Here is a 17,225-nt window from a genome sequence, read left to right as displayed (position 1 = left end):
CTGAATGCAAACAGTTAGCTTCACAGGAGTCCTTGAATAAATCCAGTTCCCGTTTCCTGTGTCAACACATTCATTTCAAAAACTGTAAGATGATACAATTTATTGCCATAAACAGTGTAGGAAAATGACAAAAAAAGAATAAAAACAGCCAACCTCTATATAATAGTACAATAAGAAAAAAACGGAACTTCCTCAAATTTATATCCAGTAGAATGCAACAAATAAAAGGGCCACAACATGGTTTTTCCATGAAGAACTACACTCGAACCACATGGAGACAAAACTACAGTGCCTAGTGTCACCCTGCTTGAAAATGTGAGAGCAGTTAACTTTTGTTCAATAAGCTTCATATGGAAAGGTAGTACAACTGGTGTTAAAGAATGGATCATTGTTTAAATTACCTTCTTCTTTCTCTTGTAATACGTTGCTGTAAAGCTGTGAAGGCTGACGTCGACTGTAGACCCATGTGTCACCAACCAAATCTATCATGCATACGTGTTGCTCTTCTAAATGAATGAAATGATGTGGCTTATTGTTCCTGAAAGCTCTGGATAAGCCAGACGAGCTCGAAATCTTTCCTAAAGACACTGCCACCAATTAAAACAAATTCAAAATGCTCTTCTCTTTGAAATCGTTTAATTAAGACAAGCTCAACGTTTTAATTTTTTAAACACAGTAAAGAAATTTAAAGAGCAAAATATAAAATGACACTGCAGGTTTTGCTCCTGCGTGCCTACAAACTCGACACGTCTGGTCTCAACACAAAGATACTTTCGAAAGGGGGGGAGAGAGAGAGAGAGAGAGAGAGTGAGATCGTGAAGTCCTTAAACAGAATGGAATCGACCTGGAGATGTCGTCCTCCAAGTTTTGGGTCTTTGAGGTGTTTGGGCGGAGTCTGAGAGAGGGGAAGACAGGGGCAGAGTTAAGCCTACGCTCCACCCCCTTTCTAGAGGCACTACACCTCTGTGCTTTTAAGCCAATGAGAAGAGGGCATCGTTTAGGATTCGAGAGGAGACCGGCATCTCGTGCCCCTGCCTGCGTGTCACTGGGAGAAGTCTTTTGAAAGATTTTTGGTGATCAAAGCCGGTCCAGTATAGCCTTCCGGAATAATGCAGCCACACTGACACACATTAATTCTTAGAGAACGGAAACAAAAGACAAGAACAAAATGGTTACACAGGGTCCGTTCGAGGAGATGTTAACATGTGTACATGAACATTAGATCAAAGGCTATATTAGAATTAGTTCAACACAAACAGGAATTAAAGCAGGTTGACAAAATGAACTTGGGTAGATCTACCAATTAATATCGGAATTGACTTCTGCGCTGTTCTGTGGTTTGACACACCGACATACAGACACCATAATAGGGCTGCTCGATCATGACAAAAATAATAATAACGATTATTTTGGCCAATAATGAGATCCCGATTATTTAACACGATTACTCATAATTACCTTTAAGAACAACATAGAAACTGAAAAAACGTGTCTTTTAAACTGGGAATTCAACTGATTTTTTTTTTTTAAATAGCACAGCTGAACCACGTGGAAATGGGTGCGCTTTATATTCGGTTAGATAAATGTATAAATATATATATATATAATGCGGTGGATTTCTACCACAAGAAAAGAAGGGATCCATTCAAAATGGAATGCGGCCCAATAATTGATTTACCTCGATTATTTAGTTTTTGTAATTGTTGAAGGTCAAAGTTGAGGATTAGAATTAATTTTTGATTAATTGCACAGCCCTACACGTGTAAGCACCACACGTGCAATTTGGCGTGCGGAGCCCGCTGTTGAAACTTGCAAGGTGCAGTCTATCAAAAACCCGGAGAAGAGAACAAAATCGGTGGTATTGATCAACCCCAAAAAATCTCAAAAATCGCTTTCCGCCAACTATCAAAACATCAGCTAGCTGCCCTGTGGTAAAAAATTTGCGTTCGAATCGGCACTACAAAAGGTCTCGACCGGCATACTTCAATCTACCTTAAGCAGAAAGAAACAAAAACTTTTTAAATCAGAGAGCAGCTCAAACCCAAAAAAACTTTCCGATCTCTCGATGGATGTGAACGTTCCCCCGACGAAAACTACAGTACAGAGTAGGCACTAAATACAGGGACGCAAAGGTGGACGTAAAACCACCGTGAAACAGTTTGCCATGCATTCATGAGCTGCTCGCTGGTACGTGTAGGCGTCACACCGATCGATGTGGGCGTGGTCTTTTTTACTTGAATAAATATATATACTCGGGCGGTCTGAATTCAGAAGTAGGGATTCCATTCATCTCTAACAGATAGGAATGATGATAAGACGCCTTATTGCATTCCCATTGGCATGGTACACTTATTTTGGTGTGTATCATCCCGAAATTTTCCCCCACCAGACATCCCCCCACCTCCTTCCTGCTGAAGCGCAGAGGGAGGCTGCAGTGTCTTAGTGTTTGTCTTTAGGAATTACCTCCTCCCTGGGTTTCGCACCCCCAAAAATGGCCGAGTTGGGGTTGGCCACTTGGTTGAGGGGACCTGCCACCGTACGGGGCTTCAGCTGTAGCCTTGGTCTTTGCGCTCGTTCCTCTGCAAAAGGGAAGCGAGAATTATTGAAGAGCAGGTTTTATACACGCATACCATAATAGCATAACTCAAGTCAACATGACACTGCATTTGCAAACCCAATCTATCCAAAAATGAACCAGGAACTTATACAATCGGGAACTAGTTAATATTGCTTTTACACACACAAAAATGCAGAAAGCGGTAAAAATGTGGATATCATATTGACTTTTATATAAGGTACTTTATAAGTTTTGTGAAAGAATTAAGCTCTGCCACCGTCAGAGGGTTCTCTGAAGTCTGTCTGTCCTACGCGAGGAGGTCCATCTTTGTAGCGCCCCATGCCTCCGCCGGCACCGGCTCCGCCTCCAACTCCACCTCCACCACCTCTTCTGTCACCAGGACGACCGCCTCCTCGACCCCTCCCACCCATGAAGTCATCATCTCTAAATCCTGCAGAAAAACGAAGAGTGTAAAGAAACTTGTCCACTGCTCTCCCAATGCACAGTACAGCTGTAGCAAAATACTGGTCCAGGATAAGCAATGTGCTGTGTTTCATTGTGATTACGGTGAAACTGATCCCAGACCAGTATTTCCAGACAACTTGAATTTGGGAGAGGGCTTGAACACTGTTGACAATGTGACAGATGAAAATTAGATGGAGTCCTTGAAAAATCATGAATGAGTCAAATTAACTTGAAAATACACAAAATGTACCCCGTTTAAATCAGTTACTAGGGAGTCTAAAGTGTATAAAGTCTGTGACAAGCCGTCATTACCGAGAGGCAAAAAATATCAGCGGTAAAAATGAACAGAAAAAGTAGTAATAAACCACTTAAACCAGCTGCTCGTTTACACAAAGCGAGAAAACACATTGCAATATTCTGCGGGGTTTGAGCAGCATGGCACATATACGTGAATGTACACTTTATTGCATCTTCAAGTTATTAGTTGATCATCTACAGCTAACACTCCAAAGGTTCGTGTTCTTGCCCAATTCACTTGTCGCACCTCCTCCGGACTGGTCGTAGTCGTCTCTGGGTTCACGTCCCCCTCCTCTGGCCCCTTGTGAACCACCGCGGCCTGAAAGGGACAGTGGGGCTCGGTTTAATGGGACAGGCATTGAAAGCTAAGATCAGGGTGAAGGAGAGAGCCACCCCGAAATGGTTCGATTGAACCCATCGCAACACTTCTAAAAGGCACTGCAGTTGTTAGTGGGGTAGGAAAAAGTGCTAAAAGTTGTTTCTATAGAGGAAAGTGGTTTAAAAAATAAAAAATGTGCACATGAAAAATGATGGTGAAAACTCACACAAAATTATTCATATTACTATGGATGCGATGTTAAGAAATGTCCAATTATCCCATACTCTGTTCAGCAAAATATAGGCAAGCAGAAAGATCCAGAATGAGAAACAGAAGACACAAAGTTCACAAATCAAGCTTTACTTAAGGATAAGTGGCATGACCATCATTACAGTAGGATATGTCGATATCGCCAAAACTTAGCCGGAATTGCAGTATCCAGGAATAAAAACTTGCAAACGGCACAGTTTCGTGTACTACATGCGTGACGTTCAAGTGTTCACCTTCTGTCTCGCTCTATGGGGACGTGAACACATGAACTCCATCACCAGAGAGTTTATCTCATGAGTATCTTTGTGGCAACCCATCAACATAAAAGTCAGGTTAACTTGAACAAATTGTGACAGACCCAGATTAAAAACCCTGTAGTACACTATATTTACTCCAGTAAAGTGTTGTAATTGTCATAGTAAAATTAAATTAAAATAATTTTGTCAAACAAATAGAGAGAAAAAATACAGGTAAAATTGTGGCTTATATTAACATTTTTACATGATGCCATGGTTTTGTGTTTTTTTTCCATAAGGATCAACTGCAGTTTCCAGTACTAATTTAGTATAATATAGTATTTATGCTTAAACTATTAAAATATCTTTGATGTGGCCAAATGTGTTACTATTGTGTAGTAATAAACTGACAACAAAAATGTCATAGGGTATGGTTATATATCAGCCGCAAAAATTCAATATGCATGTAAAATTGGTGTTTCTTTTGTATTCCCAGAGGTTTCTCTGTCTGTATTTATGGTCATACCGCCCAGAGCTATAGCATTGCTCAATAACTTGAGAAGAAATCACTGTGAGGCTGAAACGATTATAAAGCATTTCAAAGTGTATATTAAACAAACTTATGTATCTGTAACAAATCAAGTGTTATTAAATCAAGTATATTAGCACAAAACTATTAAAAACATCAAAGTAAACAATGTCTCGAGAAGACCAATATGCGAACTAATTCAGTACCTCTGTCGTCTTTCCGGAAGCCAAAGCCTCCGGCGCCACGTTCTTGCTTTCGGCCCTCTGCGATGTCCACCCTCAAAGACCGATCTCCTAGTAGCTGTGTTGCAAACATATTAAACCCCATTTACACACAGTATATCTACACTGATCAAGCGATCAGAAATACAGGTGCAACAGATAATATTAATTTGTTTTGTTTTACTCAAGCCTATTTATTTGGTTTAAACTGAAAGTTTAAGAATATCACCCCTGGCAATGTAACAATTCACTGTGAGCAGGTTGAAAAATCTATTAAAGTATGTGACGAGTTGGTTGAGATGTTAAATGAATGGCGATACATGGTTTAAACACCAGAGGTCGGTGTGTTTGCTACAAACTTGGAAAACCTGGACATACTGTTTTCTTGATTTTTTTTATATCCAAGTTAGGAAAAAAGGCATCGTTTATTTATATTAAAGAGACTTTTGTATAATTCATTTTTTATTTTATTTGGAATTTGTTTTAAAATTGGAATTTAGCTATATTTTTGACAATGTATTTACATTTATGCATTTGACAGATGCTTTTATCCAAAGCGACTTACATTTCATTATCCTATACATAGGTATGTGCAATCCTCTGTGATTGAACCCACAACCTTGTGCTGTTAACGCAATGCTTTTTACACTGAGCTACAGGAAAGCTTTTTATTTTACTAAGAAATGTGCAGCATTTAAGAAATAATTAAAGGGCTCTTGTTCATTTCTAATTCGTCTCTACTCCTTTTGTAAAAAAAAAGGAAAAATTTAAGTGAATTGTTATATCCCTAATCACCCCTTGTTTTATACCTAGTTATGACAAGTACAAAGTAAACTTAAATCTACTTACAGCGCCATCAAATGTCAAAGCCTCTTTAAGAGCTTCCAAGTCGTCGAACTCCACATAACAGAAACCTGGAGCAGGAAGCAAAATAAAGTTACATAAACACAAAAAAGATGGCCATTAAACTGGAGATCGACCGATTTATCAGCCGACTTTTGATTGTGCCGCAACCTAGTCCAATTAACAGGCCGGTGCATCTGTGAGCAGCTAAGAATTTCTCTCTCTCTGAGGCTGCCTGTGAGACGGAGCAACTCACACTCTGCAGTCATGCCTTGTTAAAAGACGAAACTTTTGGCTAAAACGTTCACGTAAACTTTTCTGCTTAAATTTGTCTGTGGGTCGGACTCTGTTGATACTTGTTTTTCTTTCTGCTGTGACAGCCGCGAGACACGCTGAACACTTAGTGTTCGTTTGAAATCCGAAATGGGGTTTCGTCATTAAACCATTTAAGTCTACAGCCAGTTTAAATCCTGAATTGTTTTTTCACCTCGTTTGCGCATTATGTCCGTCTGAGGTCTTTTGTGGCTGAAGGAAAAAGACTAAATATAACTAAAAACGCTGTTACGAGCAGCAGGTAATACAAGTGATTTTTTATTTTTGTTTTAACTTAGACTATGATAATTTAACTAATAGCAGTGTCTGCCAACTAACATAAACAAAAGGTATGCTTCAGAACAGTTACTGAAGGAGCTTAAAAGTTTTGAGCAATATAATATTACTATGAATTAGACTTGTACCCTGCAATAAAACCCTCAATCTTTCTCAATTAAGTGCACTGATTTGAAAAGAACATTTCTACAATAAATGTTTAATTTAAGCAATATTCTGTATAACTTTTTTACATAATTAAATTTAATGAGATGAAAAAAAAGACCAAACTTATCGGCCATTGGCATCAGCCAGAGAAAAACCTATATCGGTCGACCTCCACATTAAAGATGACTTTTATTGTAGAAGGCAGCTTACCTTTGAACTTGTCTGTTTCTTTGTCTCGGACTAGCCGAACGCTCCTGATGCCGACGTCTTTGAAAATGGCATCTATGTCTCCTTGCACTGTGTTGAAGGGCAGGTTGCCAACGTATGCGGTGTAGGGCGGCTCTGTGGGGAGTTCCTTCTGCTTTCGGGGTCCGCTTGGGCCACCACCACCTCGGGGTCTGCGATCCAAAACAATAAACACCTTAATTTGCCTTTCAAACTCACTAACTACACACCTATGCAAGTAGTATATTGATATTGTAAACAATGAGTTTCATGGAACCACCTGGACAGCAAAGAAAACAAAATCATTAAAGGGATACTTCACCCAAAAATGAAAATTCTGTCATCCTATACTCAGCTTCGAGTTGTTCCAAATCTGTTTAAATGTCTTTGTTCTGATGCACACAGAGAAAGATATTTGGAAGAATGCTTATAAGACAGATTTTGCCCCCCCATAGTAGGAAAAAATTCAATGGTAGTCAACAGTGCCCCAGAACTGTTTGCTTCCCTACATTCTTCAAAATATCTTCTTTTCAGTTCAACAGAACAAAAATAAATGACTTGGGAGTCAAAGGTTGGAAGTTCTGTTTGGTTTTAAGCATTCTTCCAATTATCTTTCTCCGAGTTCATCAGAACAAAGACATTTATACAGATTTGTAACAACTTGAAGGCGAGTAAATGATGAGAGAATTTTCATTTTTGGGTGAAGTATCCTTTTAAGGTTTAAAAAAAAGGGATTCTAATACATGAAACCCAGCGACAAGGTAATACAAATGGGTGAAAGCAAACGAAAATCTGTTTTTCGATTATTGTTCTGAATCTAATCTGAACATAGTCTTTGACAAAACAATTCTGTTCAAAATGTCAATAATAAAATACTAAATGTTTGCATATTTATCAAAAAAAAAAAAACATTCAAGGGGTCAGAGAGTTTTGTATAAGTGATCAAAAATGTTCTGTTAGTCTACATGATATTTTCATTTGTGGCCTTCTCAGACTTTATGTACATAAGTGTAAAACTAATGAACACAGCAAAATGTAAGAGTTCAGAAGTTTGAAGAGCAATAATGACAAAAGTGTGATTTCAGCAAATCCCATTCATCACTGAAGTCATTGCAAAGCAAGGTTAAAAGATTCTGATTGAAAAGGTCAGAGACATTCCTCCGGTGTCACACTGAAATGAAGCTGTGTGTAAACCATAACTGGCAACTCGGATCAACTGACAAAAATCATGTGGCACAGTGCAACAACAACATTTATTAATGCGATGTGGTGGAGTGTAAAGTATAACGCTTTAGACAGTAGTTAAGTATTTTCTCTTGATTTAAAAACACTGATACTATATATTAAAAAATGTTCTGGAAAGAAAATACTTAACTGCAGAAAAAGCACTAGTACCGCAGTCATCTCTGTCACTGACAACCACCCCAAGTCTCCCCTGCTCAACAGTCCTAAACTACTTTATCAATACAAGTGCTTAAATGTTCAGGAAATGTTTTTCTTGACCTTACTTAGATCTGAAAGTGATGGTTCACTCAAAATTTTAATTCTGTCATCATTGTCTCACCTTCGGGTTGTTCCAAATATGTATTATGTACCAGTGCAGGAATGCTTATAACCAGTTCCTGGACCTGATTGACTACCATAGTAGGTGTCATTAGTATATCCTTTTATTGTTCTGTTGAACAGAAGAAAAGATGAAATTTCGAAGAATGTAGGACAGCAAACAGTTCTGGCACACTTTTTCCTACTATGGTAGTCAGTGAGGTCCAAGAACTGTTTGTTTGCAAGCGTTCTTCAAATTTGTCTTTCTTTTTGTTCAACCAAAGAAATGTAAACAGGTTTGGGAGAGCTAGAGAGTGAGTTATTCATGACAGAATTTTGGGTTAACTGTCCCTTGAAGACATATGTTAAAATTTTGAAGACAAATAATTATTCAAACATATTAACGTTACTTTCTTTGAATTCCTTTGACTGGATTATTCAGAAGCAGCAGTCTATTTGAGCCCACCATATATCAATATTTTGATACCAAACAATTTGACTTGTAGTACAACCATGGCTAATTTCCATAAGGGATTGTATACAGCATACAATATCCATTTTACTTTTTGAGGGTTTTACATTGGGCTTTTTGTTTGGATAATCCTGCCACATGAAAAAAACTGAATTACTGGTTTGACACGTTTACTTTCTCTTTCTATAATCAATAACTGATAAATGCCACACAATGTGAGAGGCAGTGTGCACTTATGCATACAAAGCCATCTGTAACATCTGGGGAGGTGTGAATTTCAGTCCATAAGTGCCTGCCATCAGGTTCATTTCTTAATTTATTATCAAGATAAGTCAACTAGAAACCAGTTATGAATACAAAACATTACTGGTAGAAAAGTTCAAAACAGGTTTAAGGCCCAATGCATCGATTGTGCACCTCTACCGATTTCTAAACCCTACCAGCACCAACTCACACTTATAAAAGAACAAGTGTCCTATTAATAATCATATAAGATACAATTATAGACGCGGGGTGTTACACAACGTCCACAGGCGCACAAACCGCTGACTCTGCCGTCAGACGTGCCCATGTGGGTTGAGTTTCATGCCCGGCCTTCCATTCATCATAGCGGGAGTGCACGCAGCTGCAGCGCGGCCTACACCAGCTCGATCTCCCGCAACCATGCACGCAAACGCTCCGGCCATCTGTCACATACGGTCGCATACGCGCTCTAACGAATCTCTGAAACACTCTTTCATACCCTCTTCCTCCACCAAAGCTCCCGTAAGCCCGATCCCGGTCATCGTAGTTGTCGTAATCCGCCATTGCCGAAGATGCTGTCCAGAGAAAGCAGCAGTCTGACGCTTAAGGACCCCACAATATACGGCGCTCAAGTTAAGCTGTCCTTTGCCTGCCTGAAGCGCGACACTCGCGGAATAAAATAAATGATGTATATATTAATATTTTAGACCCATTCGAGATATTAGAATTTGATAGGTGTATGTTATCAATTCAGTATAGATGATAATACACATTTTAAAGGTAACGGTGAGGGTGTTTTATATCAGGGAACTGCGTGTGAAGTCGAGGCACGAGCTAACGTGATATAGTACCGGTTATTTTTTAAGTAGAGCACGTGATGCATCTATACAAATTTACAGATTCATTTAGATGTACCTGTCTTGTACACTGCCTTGTCCATGAGAATGTAGATATATATAAATATAAAATAGTTATACTTTGCAAATAACTGCTGTGATTAAAATCAGCAGGCTGGGAAATTCAAAAACACGTTTAGTTCATAAAGCAGCATGGTTCATGAAACAGTGAACTATAGAATAAGAGGACTTATTTTAATGACAATAATGTTCATGTAGTCATTAATATGTCAATTGTAAACATAACATAATATAATAAAAAACGTAGCTACTTATATATTGTATTGTGTTATATTATATTAAAAGACATTGTGGAGTCAATATCAACCACGTTTCCATTATCTGTTCAATTCCCTTATATGGTCTGTATGCTCATGTTCTACTATAGGATCAAATACACTGGAGTTTTACATTGGTCAACTCTTGTGTGACTGAACCGAACTTATCGTCTAAGATACATTTCTAAGACAGCTAAAGTTTAAAAAATGTTAGCTAAACATGTTCTATATTTATTATATTGAGTAATGCTGATAATATAACCAGCTTCTATATAATTTGATGTCATTATTAGTATTAGTGGTCCCAGAACCAAATCATTAAACGTGTTGCTTTTGTGAATGTGTCATTACAGTAACCCTCCACTGGATGGAGACAGAGTCCACTGAGATTCGCATTAAACTCAGACATATAAGCATACTGTTGTTTGGTATAGCACACTATAGCATACCATTACTAATTGTGCAGTACTAACAAGTATAGTAGCTTACTACTTACATCAAAACACGATGGCTTCTTGTACCTTTAATATACATTGACAGTGTTGAATCACAGCTTATACTCCTTTACAAGCTTTAGATGTGAATGAAATTAATCTGCATGAAGAGAGTGATGCAGAGATGTGAGTGGATCCTCTTTATTTTTTATTTAATGTTAGCTGCCCGATATAAGTCTCCTTAAAGAATGTGTTGCATTCTCTCACATGGCAACCTATAGCACTGTGACTGCTGTAGAACCTCATAAATAGAAAAAACTAAAAGTTATGTGTCAAGTGTTTAAATAGTTCATTCTTAAAGCAAGAACACAGTTAATTTCCAAGGTGACCATCATCTTGTATTTTAATTAAAACTATAATAATATTTAATGCATAAACATTCATTTCATGTAAAAGTCTACAGTACTGTCACATACCAGCATCATGGCAGATGTTCTGCAAACCCATCAGAATAATAGCAATGCTCTCATGTCCTTGACATCTGATAATTATTTATTTTGGGCTGAAGGCCCAGGATCGATCTGATGTGTGTTAAGGTCAATGGGGACTTTGTGCAGGATGGATGTACCACTGGCTGCCCTGGCAAAATATTAGTCAGATGGTTTCAGTGTGCCGCACATGTAACTAATGCCATAGTTCTGTAAAAGATAAAGTGACCCATTTAATGGCAGGACATCAAAACTACAATAAAAGGGAATTTTTACTAACTGGCACCAGTTGGCACTTTACTGGGTTCTTGCTGTGAAAAAAAGAACCCATGATATGCAGGTCCCTAGACACCGCCGAGCTGATCCTTAAATGTAATTCTGAGGGGATTTTTACTCATTTCATCACCAACAAGGAAAAATGTCAAATTAGAGTCACAGTTTTTCTCCTCAAGATATCATTTATAGTGCAGCTGTTGTTCAAATCTCCAACCAAGGAAGAGTTATAATTACTTCAGCAAGCAATTTGTCCCCTAAGTAGTTATTTTTCTTTCTTTTCTTTTATTCACAATGAATTTATTGAGCACATCTTTCAAAAGGTATCAAGACCTATGTAGAACATTTTTTACATTTTTCATCACAATACACTGCAAATGTATAGAGTTTGTGAGAAGTGTACTGAGTAGTTTAAGAAGTATTATAAAACACATTGGTTTGTCCAAATATAACTGCATAGGAGGCGTTGTTTTTGTGTGTGTGTGTATATTAATGCTACTGACTCTGACTAACCTGAGTGATTGACCATAAAAGCCGGCTCATTAAAATTTGATAAACACATGGCAACCAAAATCTATTAAATATCTTAATCTTCACCCCAACCCTCTCCAAGTAGTGAACGAGGGGTTTGTGAATTAGGCAAATGTATTTTATTGATCCCAGGGTGGAAATTCAATATAGTTAAAGGCCTAATGATTACCTCTATTTAGGCGCTGCCCAGGAACATTCAGATGTTCTGATACATCGCTGTTATGTTGTTATGATTATTTTGGTGGAGTTTTATATGTTTAGTCCCCATATTGACCAGTGATATGAGGTTATCAGAATAACTGTACTCAGAAAGATGAATGTTTAAAAAGTGCTGAGTGGTTGAAGTGATAATGGAGGTCACTTTAGTAAGTACAAATGATGTAGTAATTAATCTCTATAGGGATTGGTGAGGCCGCCTACAGCATAGATTAGCAGCACAATTAAAATGTTCTGTATCTTTGGTGGGAGTACATGAGGGACGACTGTGTATTACATTGTGTTTTAATAGAAATCCTTAAGGTGAAGGGTGCAATTATAACCCTAAGCATATGGCCAGAAACATGCAGCTTTGAGGGCCCAACACAGTTTTGTAGAAAACAATCGAAGGTGAAATATTTCAATTGAATTCAAAATCAGCAAGTGGGACCAAAATGCTAGGACTAGTAGCAAAATCAATGCAAGTCAATGGGGCGCTGTTCCTTTTTGTCAAATATCTTCTTTTGTGTTCTACAAAAGAAAGAAAGACTTAAACACTTGAAATGAGGATGAAATATCATGACAGAATTTGAATAACTTGAATATAATTTATGGATAATGTGCCATTCAATCTTTAATGTATTCTAAAAACACAAGACATTCATCTTTTGTGTACCACTGAAGAAAGAAAGATACAGTTTGGGATTGCACCAACATGGGGGTAAATGATGGCAGAATTTTGGTTTCTGGGCGAGCCACTGGCACTACGACCAAAGATGTAAGTCTAGCACATTAACATTGCAAAACAATTGAGAAGCAGTGCAGTGGAATGCTCGGTCAGCACAGTTTACTCAGCAAAGTCAGCATGTGCAGTAGCTTGACCTGTCAGTGGATTATACCTTTTTTTAACAATCAATCAATTTTACCTAAAAAAGATCCAATATATAATAAATGCATAATATGATTGATTCAATCTGTATAGATCAATATAATGTTGTATGTAATTGGCAACATACTGCAAAATGTCCCATTAAAATTATGTTTATAGGGATGATGGTTGTTTCTTTTAAAGGCTTTTATGTCCCAGTGTATGATTTTTTAAACTTATATATTTATGATTTATATTCCATGCAAAGTTTTAATCTCAAAACTTCAATTTAATTGTGAATGGAATCTTGCTAACGGCTGCTATTCTACCACACACTGCATGTCTTTGTGTGCTGAATCATGTGGTTAGTTCATATCTAAGGGATGAAATGGGGATTTTCATTTGACAACAAATACATTTTTAAATCAAGCAGTGGTGTGAGGATGTATCCATTACAAAGAACCAATCAAGTCTTGTTTCGTGCACATTGACTATACGCTACACTTCGTTTCTCTAATGAAAGGAATCCATTAAAAACCTCCGAATCTCATTGATTCTCCTTCTTAATCATAGTAAGGGACATAAAGTTGTCGCATCTCATTCCCCTTGTTGTGCGTAAAGTTATCACAAGGAGATATGTGTGTGCAGCGCACAAAGACATGGGAGGATGCGTTTGTTGACATCATTCCATATACTCTTATTTCACCCTCAAATGTTTTACCGACAAACCTCCAATTGTCATCGAGAAATCTGTCTGAATGAGATTGCCGGATCGTTGGTGTGATCAAATGCTATACGTCATTGAGAGCTGCAGCCATTGGTTGAATTCAGCTCCTTTTTCTCCAGAATTTGCAACCACGACCTGTCTTCGCATCCGGAGCAGCGAGATCCCTACAGTAGAGGCAGGTAAACCACTGCTTTTAATGTAGATCTGTGCGTATTTATTTGATCGATGCAGCCAGAGATCGTAGGGCACAGAGTATCCATCGCGGGATAATTTACCGGGTAGCCTACTAAACGTTTTATTAGGACACAATTTGATGAGCAGCCTTCGCTTGTGGCTGGACTGAAGGAATGCCGCATTTGAGAATTGAACGCTGAGACAAAACTAATTTTCATGTCATCGTAAGAGAATAGCTTCGTAAAAACTGAGAATTTTACGCGGTGTTATTTGCGCACGTACGCAGCAAACTTGGCGCCCAGTGCGCCCAAAATATGATCTTTCTTTTGTCTCAAACAGCAGCATAGATCGTGAATGCGTCAAAGGTGGGGATTTGAAAGTATTGTTAAGGACATCATAAGCGTTTTTCACCTTTCAAACTGTAACGTGACTAGAAATGTAATATGCCCTTTTTGCGCAAAAGACCGCATGCTTTTGTCTTAACGCTGGATTGTTGATTGGATCTATTTCAGGTGGACTCCCTTGGGAACCATTCCACTCCAGAGAAATGAATGCAATATAGCGCACACGTTCGCAGGGGTGGAAATTTATATTCGCTTTCATCTCCTCGATTCTTCCTTGCAATATAGACCATAACCGAACCGGACTAAATGAGTGCCCGGACCTTGGAGAGACCGGCGCTTTCCATTCCCCATTGTGCCTTAAACGGAACCGCTCGGACCAACAATGGCACCTGCTTTGACCGCGTGGATCAGTTGTTTCAGGCGTTTTCCTCCACGGTCGTGCTTTTCGTGCTCATCGCGTTGATCGTTGGGATAATTTTCGTCTCCATCACGACCTTTCATTTCCACAAAAGTAAGATGAAGAAGCGCAAGATACTGAAAGCCCAGGAGGAGTACGAGCGCGACAACTGCAGTCCTAAAGCGGCCAAAGGGAAGCCGGTGGTCAGGCAGTGCGTAATGGTGAGACCCCCCACGGCAGTGCGCAAAAGTGATCCGAACAACGAAGATCCTGGCGTGACGCCTCAGATTCCAGAGGATACGAGGCACACGGGACAAGTTATTGATGAGAACTTGTTGGAATCGGTAGCTGTATCTTGATAAAGCAGTGGTAGCTTTTCCTGAACGCTGTAAATACAACCTCTGTATTCATATGATATTATCCACGGAATATAGAAATCATTTGTATAACTTTTCATCATAAGGTTTGGCAGGAGCCTCTGAAGGAGATTGTCTTCAGGTTTAAATGGTTTCGGAGAAGAAAAGATTTGTCAGAAAACCCTAAAAAATGCTAATAGTACTATGAGCATTATTTGGAAATCCTACTGGAATTGAAAGAGAATCCTCTAAAAATGTAATGAAAGACTAAGATCAAAATCCTACATGATAAAATGTAGTTTTGGGGAAAAGGCAGGGAGCAGTTAATCCATAAAAGATGCCACTGAAAGCTAAAAAGGAATATTTTAGTCCTTATTTGTAGCTAATCCTAATGGTATTTAAGGAGGATCTATTAAGCATCGAATATGTGATTAACATCAAGGTACCCCATTTTATATTTAATTTAATTCAAATTATTTTTAGTTTATCCAGTAGGATCATATCTGATGCTTTTTTATTTTATGCATTCAATAAGCCCTCTTTTAGGATTTTTTGACAAAAAAAAACTATGGACCTATTGACAAAGTATGGTTATTAACTGAACAACACGCTGTAAAACATCTCTTTTGTATAAAACTTGTACAGGCGCTGTCCAATGTTTTGGTGCTGAAACAGTTTCCCAAACATCGGTCTGGTATAGACTCTCCACTTACAACAATTAACATTTGTTTTGAGAACATTTTTAGATGTTACACTAAGGCAACATTGTTGTTTCTTTTGACTAACAAGTTTCCAATCTGGGATTTTTTGTTTGTTTATCTCAGTGGCGTTTTTCAAGATAGATGCTCAGTCGTGGCATGAATAGATTTAGTGTTTTAACCCCTTTATCCCCAGACTGTTATAATGTGCAATTGCGGCTGCTAGTGGTAGTTTAGCCTATACTTGTTTTGTTCATGGCACTGTATAATCATAGTAAAACTTATGTAACCTGAGGCATTTTGTGTTACAGCTCTGTATTGATGCTCTCTTTTTGCCTTTTCGCTCTAGAGTAATATAACGATCAAGTGATATATTTTTACTTTAGGATTCTAAACTAGTATATCAGTCAATCTACAATAGCCTAAATAAGAGAACATTTTAAAAGTAATTTCATGCATTTCCTTGACGTTGTGTTGAACCAGATATGGAAGTTATAGACAGCTATCATGTATTGTATGACAACAGATATTGGAGTTTGAACCTTGGTTGTAATTTATTCCATGCATATGATTTTGAATTACCAATAAAGTATTGTGGAAAAGGAAAGCATGTCTTCCATTATTTTATTATTTTAAATTAATTTACTTTATTTTTCATATTTATTATACATTTTTTTACTATGGTTTTAATTTATTCCATGCATATGATTTTGAATTTCTAAATAAAAATATTGTGGAAATGGGAGTGTGTTTTTAATTATGTTATCTCCTCAACATTTACTTTTTCATCAATACTTAATTAACTTTATTAATTATTATTTTAATATTGCTTTTTTGAATTTGGCTTTAATTTATTCCATGCATATGACTTTGAATGACCAATTACATATTGTCAAAATGTGGTAATACCAATTTGTAGGTGCTAGTTGTAATTTATTAATAAATATAGTGATTTCCTAATAGTTCACGTCTGATACTATATGTCACAAGTCATTATGAACTAATATTCTTTTCCTTGTAATTACTGCCAAATACCATAGAAGAACCATTTTTGCCACAATAGGAACCTTTAACATGCACAATACTGTTCTGTTTCACAAGGTTCTTTGCAATGGAATACGGTTCTTTAGAATATGAAAAAACAAGAAATAAAACATTATTTTAAGAAAGTTTGTTCTTTGGGGAAGCAGAAATCATTCTTCTATGGCATCGCAGTGAATAACCTTGTTTTTAAGAGTGCATCATTTTTTAATTCCAAAAATTACTACATTGCACACTCCAGTCATGCCACATAGAAACACATGAAAGATAAATGCTGTCAGTTGTCTAAACTTCACACTGGAACTGAATCCAATCACCCTTCACAAATAAAATCATTATCATCTGTCCATCTCTGTCAAAAGGTCAATGGCTTGGCTGCTATAAAACCCACTCTGAACGGGATGTGAACAATGGTGAGCTTCACTGGGTAGAGAGAAAGAATACCACTTCTCATCAATTCCTTTTTAATCAAACGTCAGAGTACAAACAAAGCAAGTAGGAGATCTTTGTATCTCATCTCCAGCCAATCAGAGATCGTTTGAGCTGGATA

General features: G+C 37.7%; 2 protein-coding genes across 4 annotated transcripts; one reads left to right on the top strand and one right to left on the bottom strand.

Moving 5' to 3' along the window:
* Positions 1-85: 85 nt before the first annotated feature.
* Positions 86-9,626, bottom strand: eif4h (eukaryotic translation initiation factor 4h). 2 transcript variants are annotated; one of them, XM_056756163.1, is made up of 8 exons: positions 9,475-9,626; positions 6,704-6,891; positions 5,744-5,808; positions 4,880-4,973; positions 3,549-3,638; positions 2,835-3,008; positions 2,464-2,579; positions 86-1,136 (listed from the first exon to the last, which is right to left on the bottom strand). In XM_056756163.1, exons 1-8 carry the CDS (start codon positions 9,537-9,539, stop codon positions 1,131-1,133), a joined length of 798 nt encoding a protein of 265 aa, XP_056612141.1. In that variant the 5' UTR covers positions 9,540-9,626; the 3' UTR covers positions 86-1,130. The 2 variants fall into 2 exon arrangements, with proteins under 2 accessions (XP_056612141.1, XP_056612142.1); XM_056756164.1 differs by having other exon boundaries at positions 3,567-3,638.
* Positions 9,627-13,689: 4,063 nt separating this feature from the next.
* On the top strand, positions 13,690-16,271 carry si:dkey-35i13.1 (uncharacterized protein C11orf87 homolog). 2 transcript variants are annotated; one of them, XM_056757213.1, is made up of 2 exons: positions 13,690-13,844; positions 14,352-16,271. In XM_056757213.1, the coding sequence occupies exon 2, from the start codon at positions 14,490-14,492 to the stop codon at positions 14,937-14,939; it is 450 nt and encodes a 149-aa protein (XP_056613191.1). In that variant the 5' UTR covers positions 13,690-13,844; positions 14,352-14,489; the 3' UTR covers positions 14,940-16,271. The 2 variants fall into 2 exon arrangements, with proteins under 2 accessions (XP_056613191.1, XP_056613192.1); XM_056757214.1 differs by lacking the exon at positions 13,690-13,844 and adding an exon at positions 13,852-14,204.
* Positions 16,272-17,225: the final 954 nt, after the last annotated feature.

The sequence above is a fragment of the Triplophysa dalaica genome, chromosome 9 (assembly GCF_015846415.1).
Source record: "Triplophysa dalaica isolate WHDGS20190420 chromosome 9, ASM1584641v1, whole genome shotgun sequence".
Classification (NCBI taxonomy): Eukaryota; Metazoa; Chordata; class Actinopteri; order Cypriniformes; family Nemacheilidae; genus Triplophysa; species Triplophysa dalaica.
The sequence above is the reverse complement of the archived record's forward strand: the minus strand, read 5'-3'. Positions and strand labels throughout refer to the sequence as shown.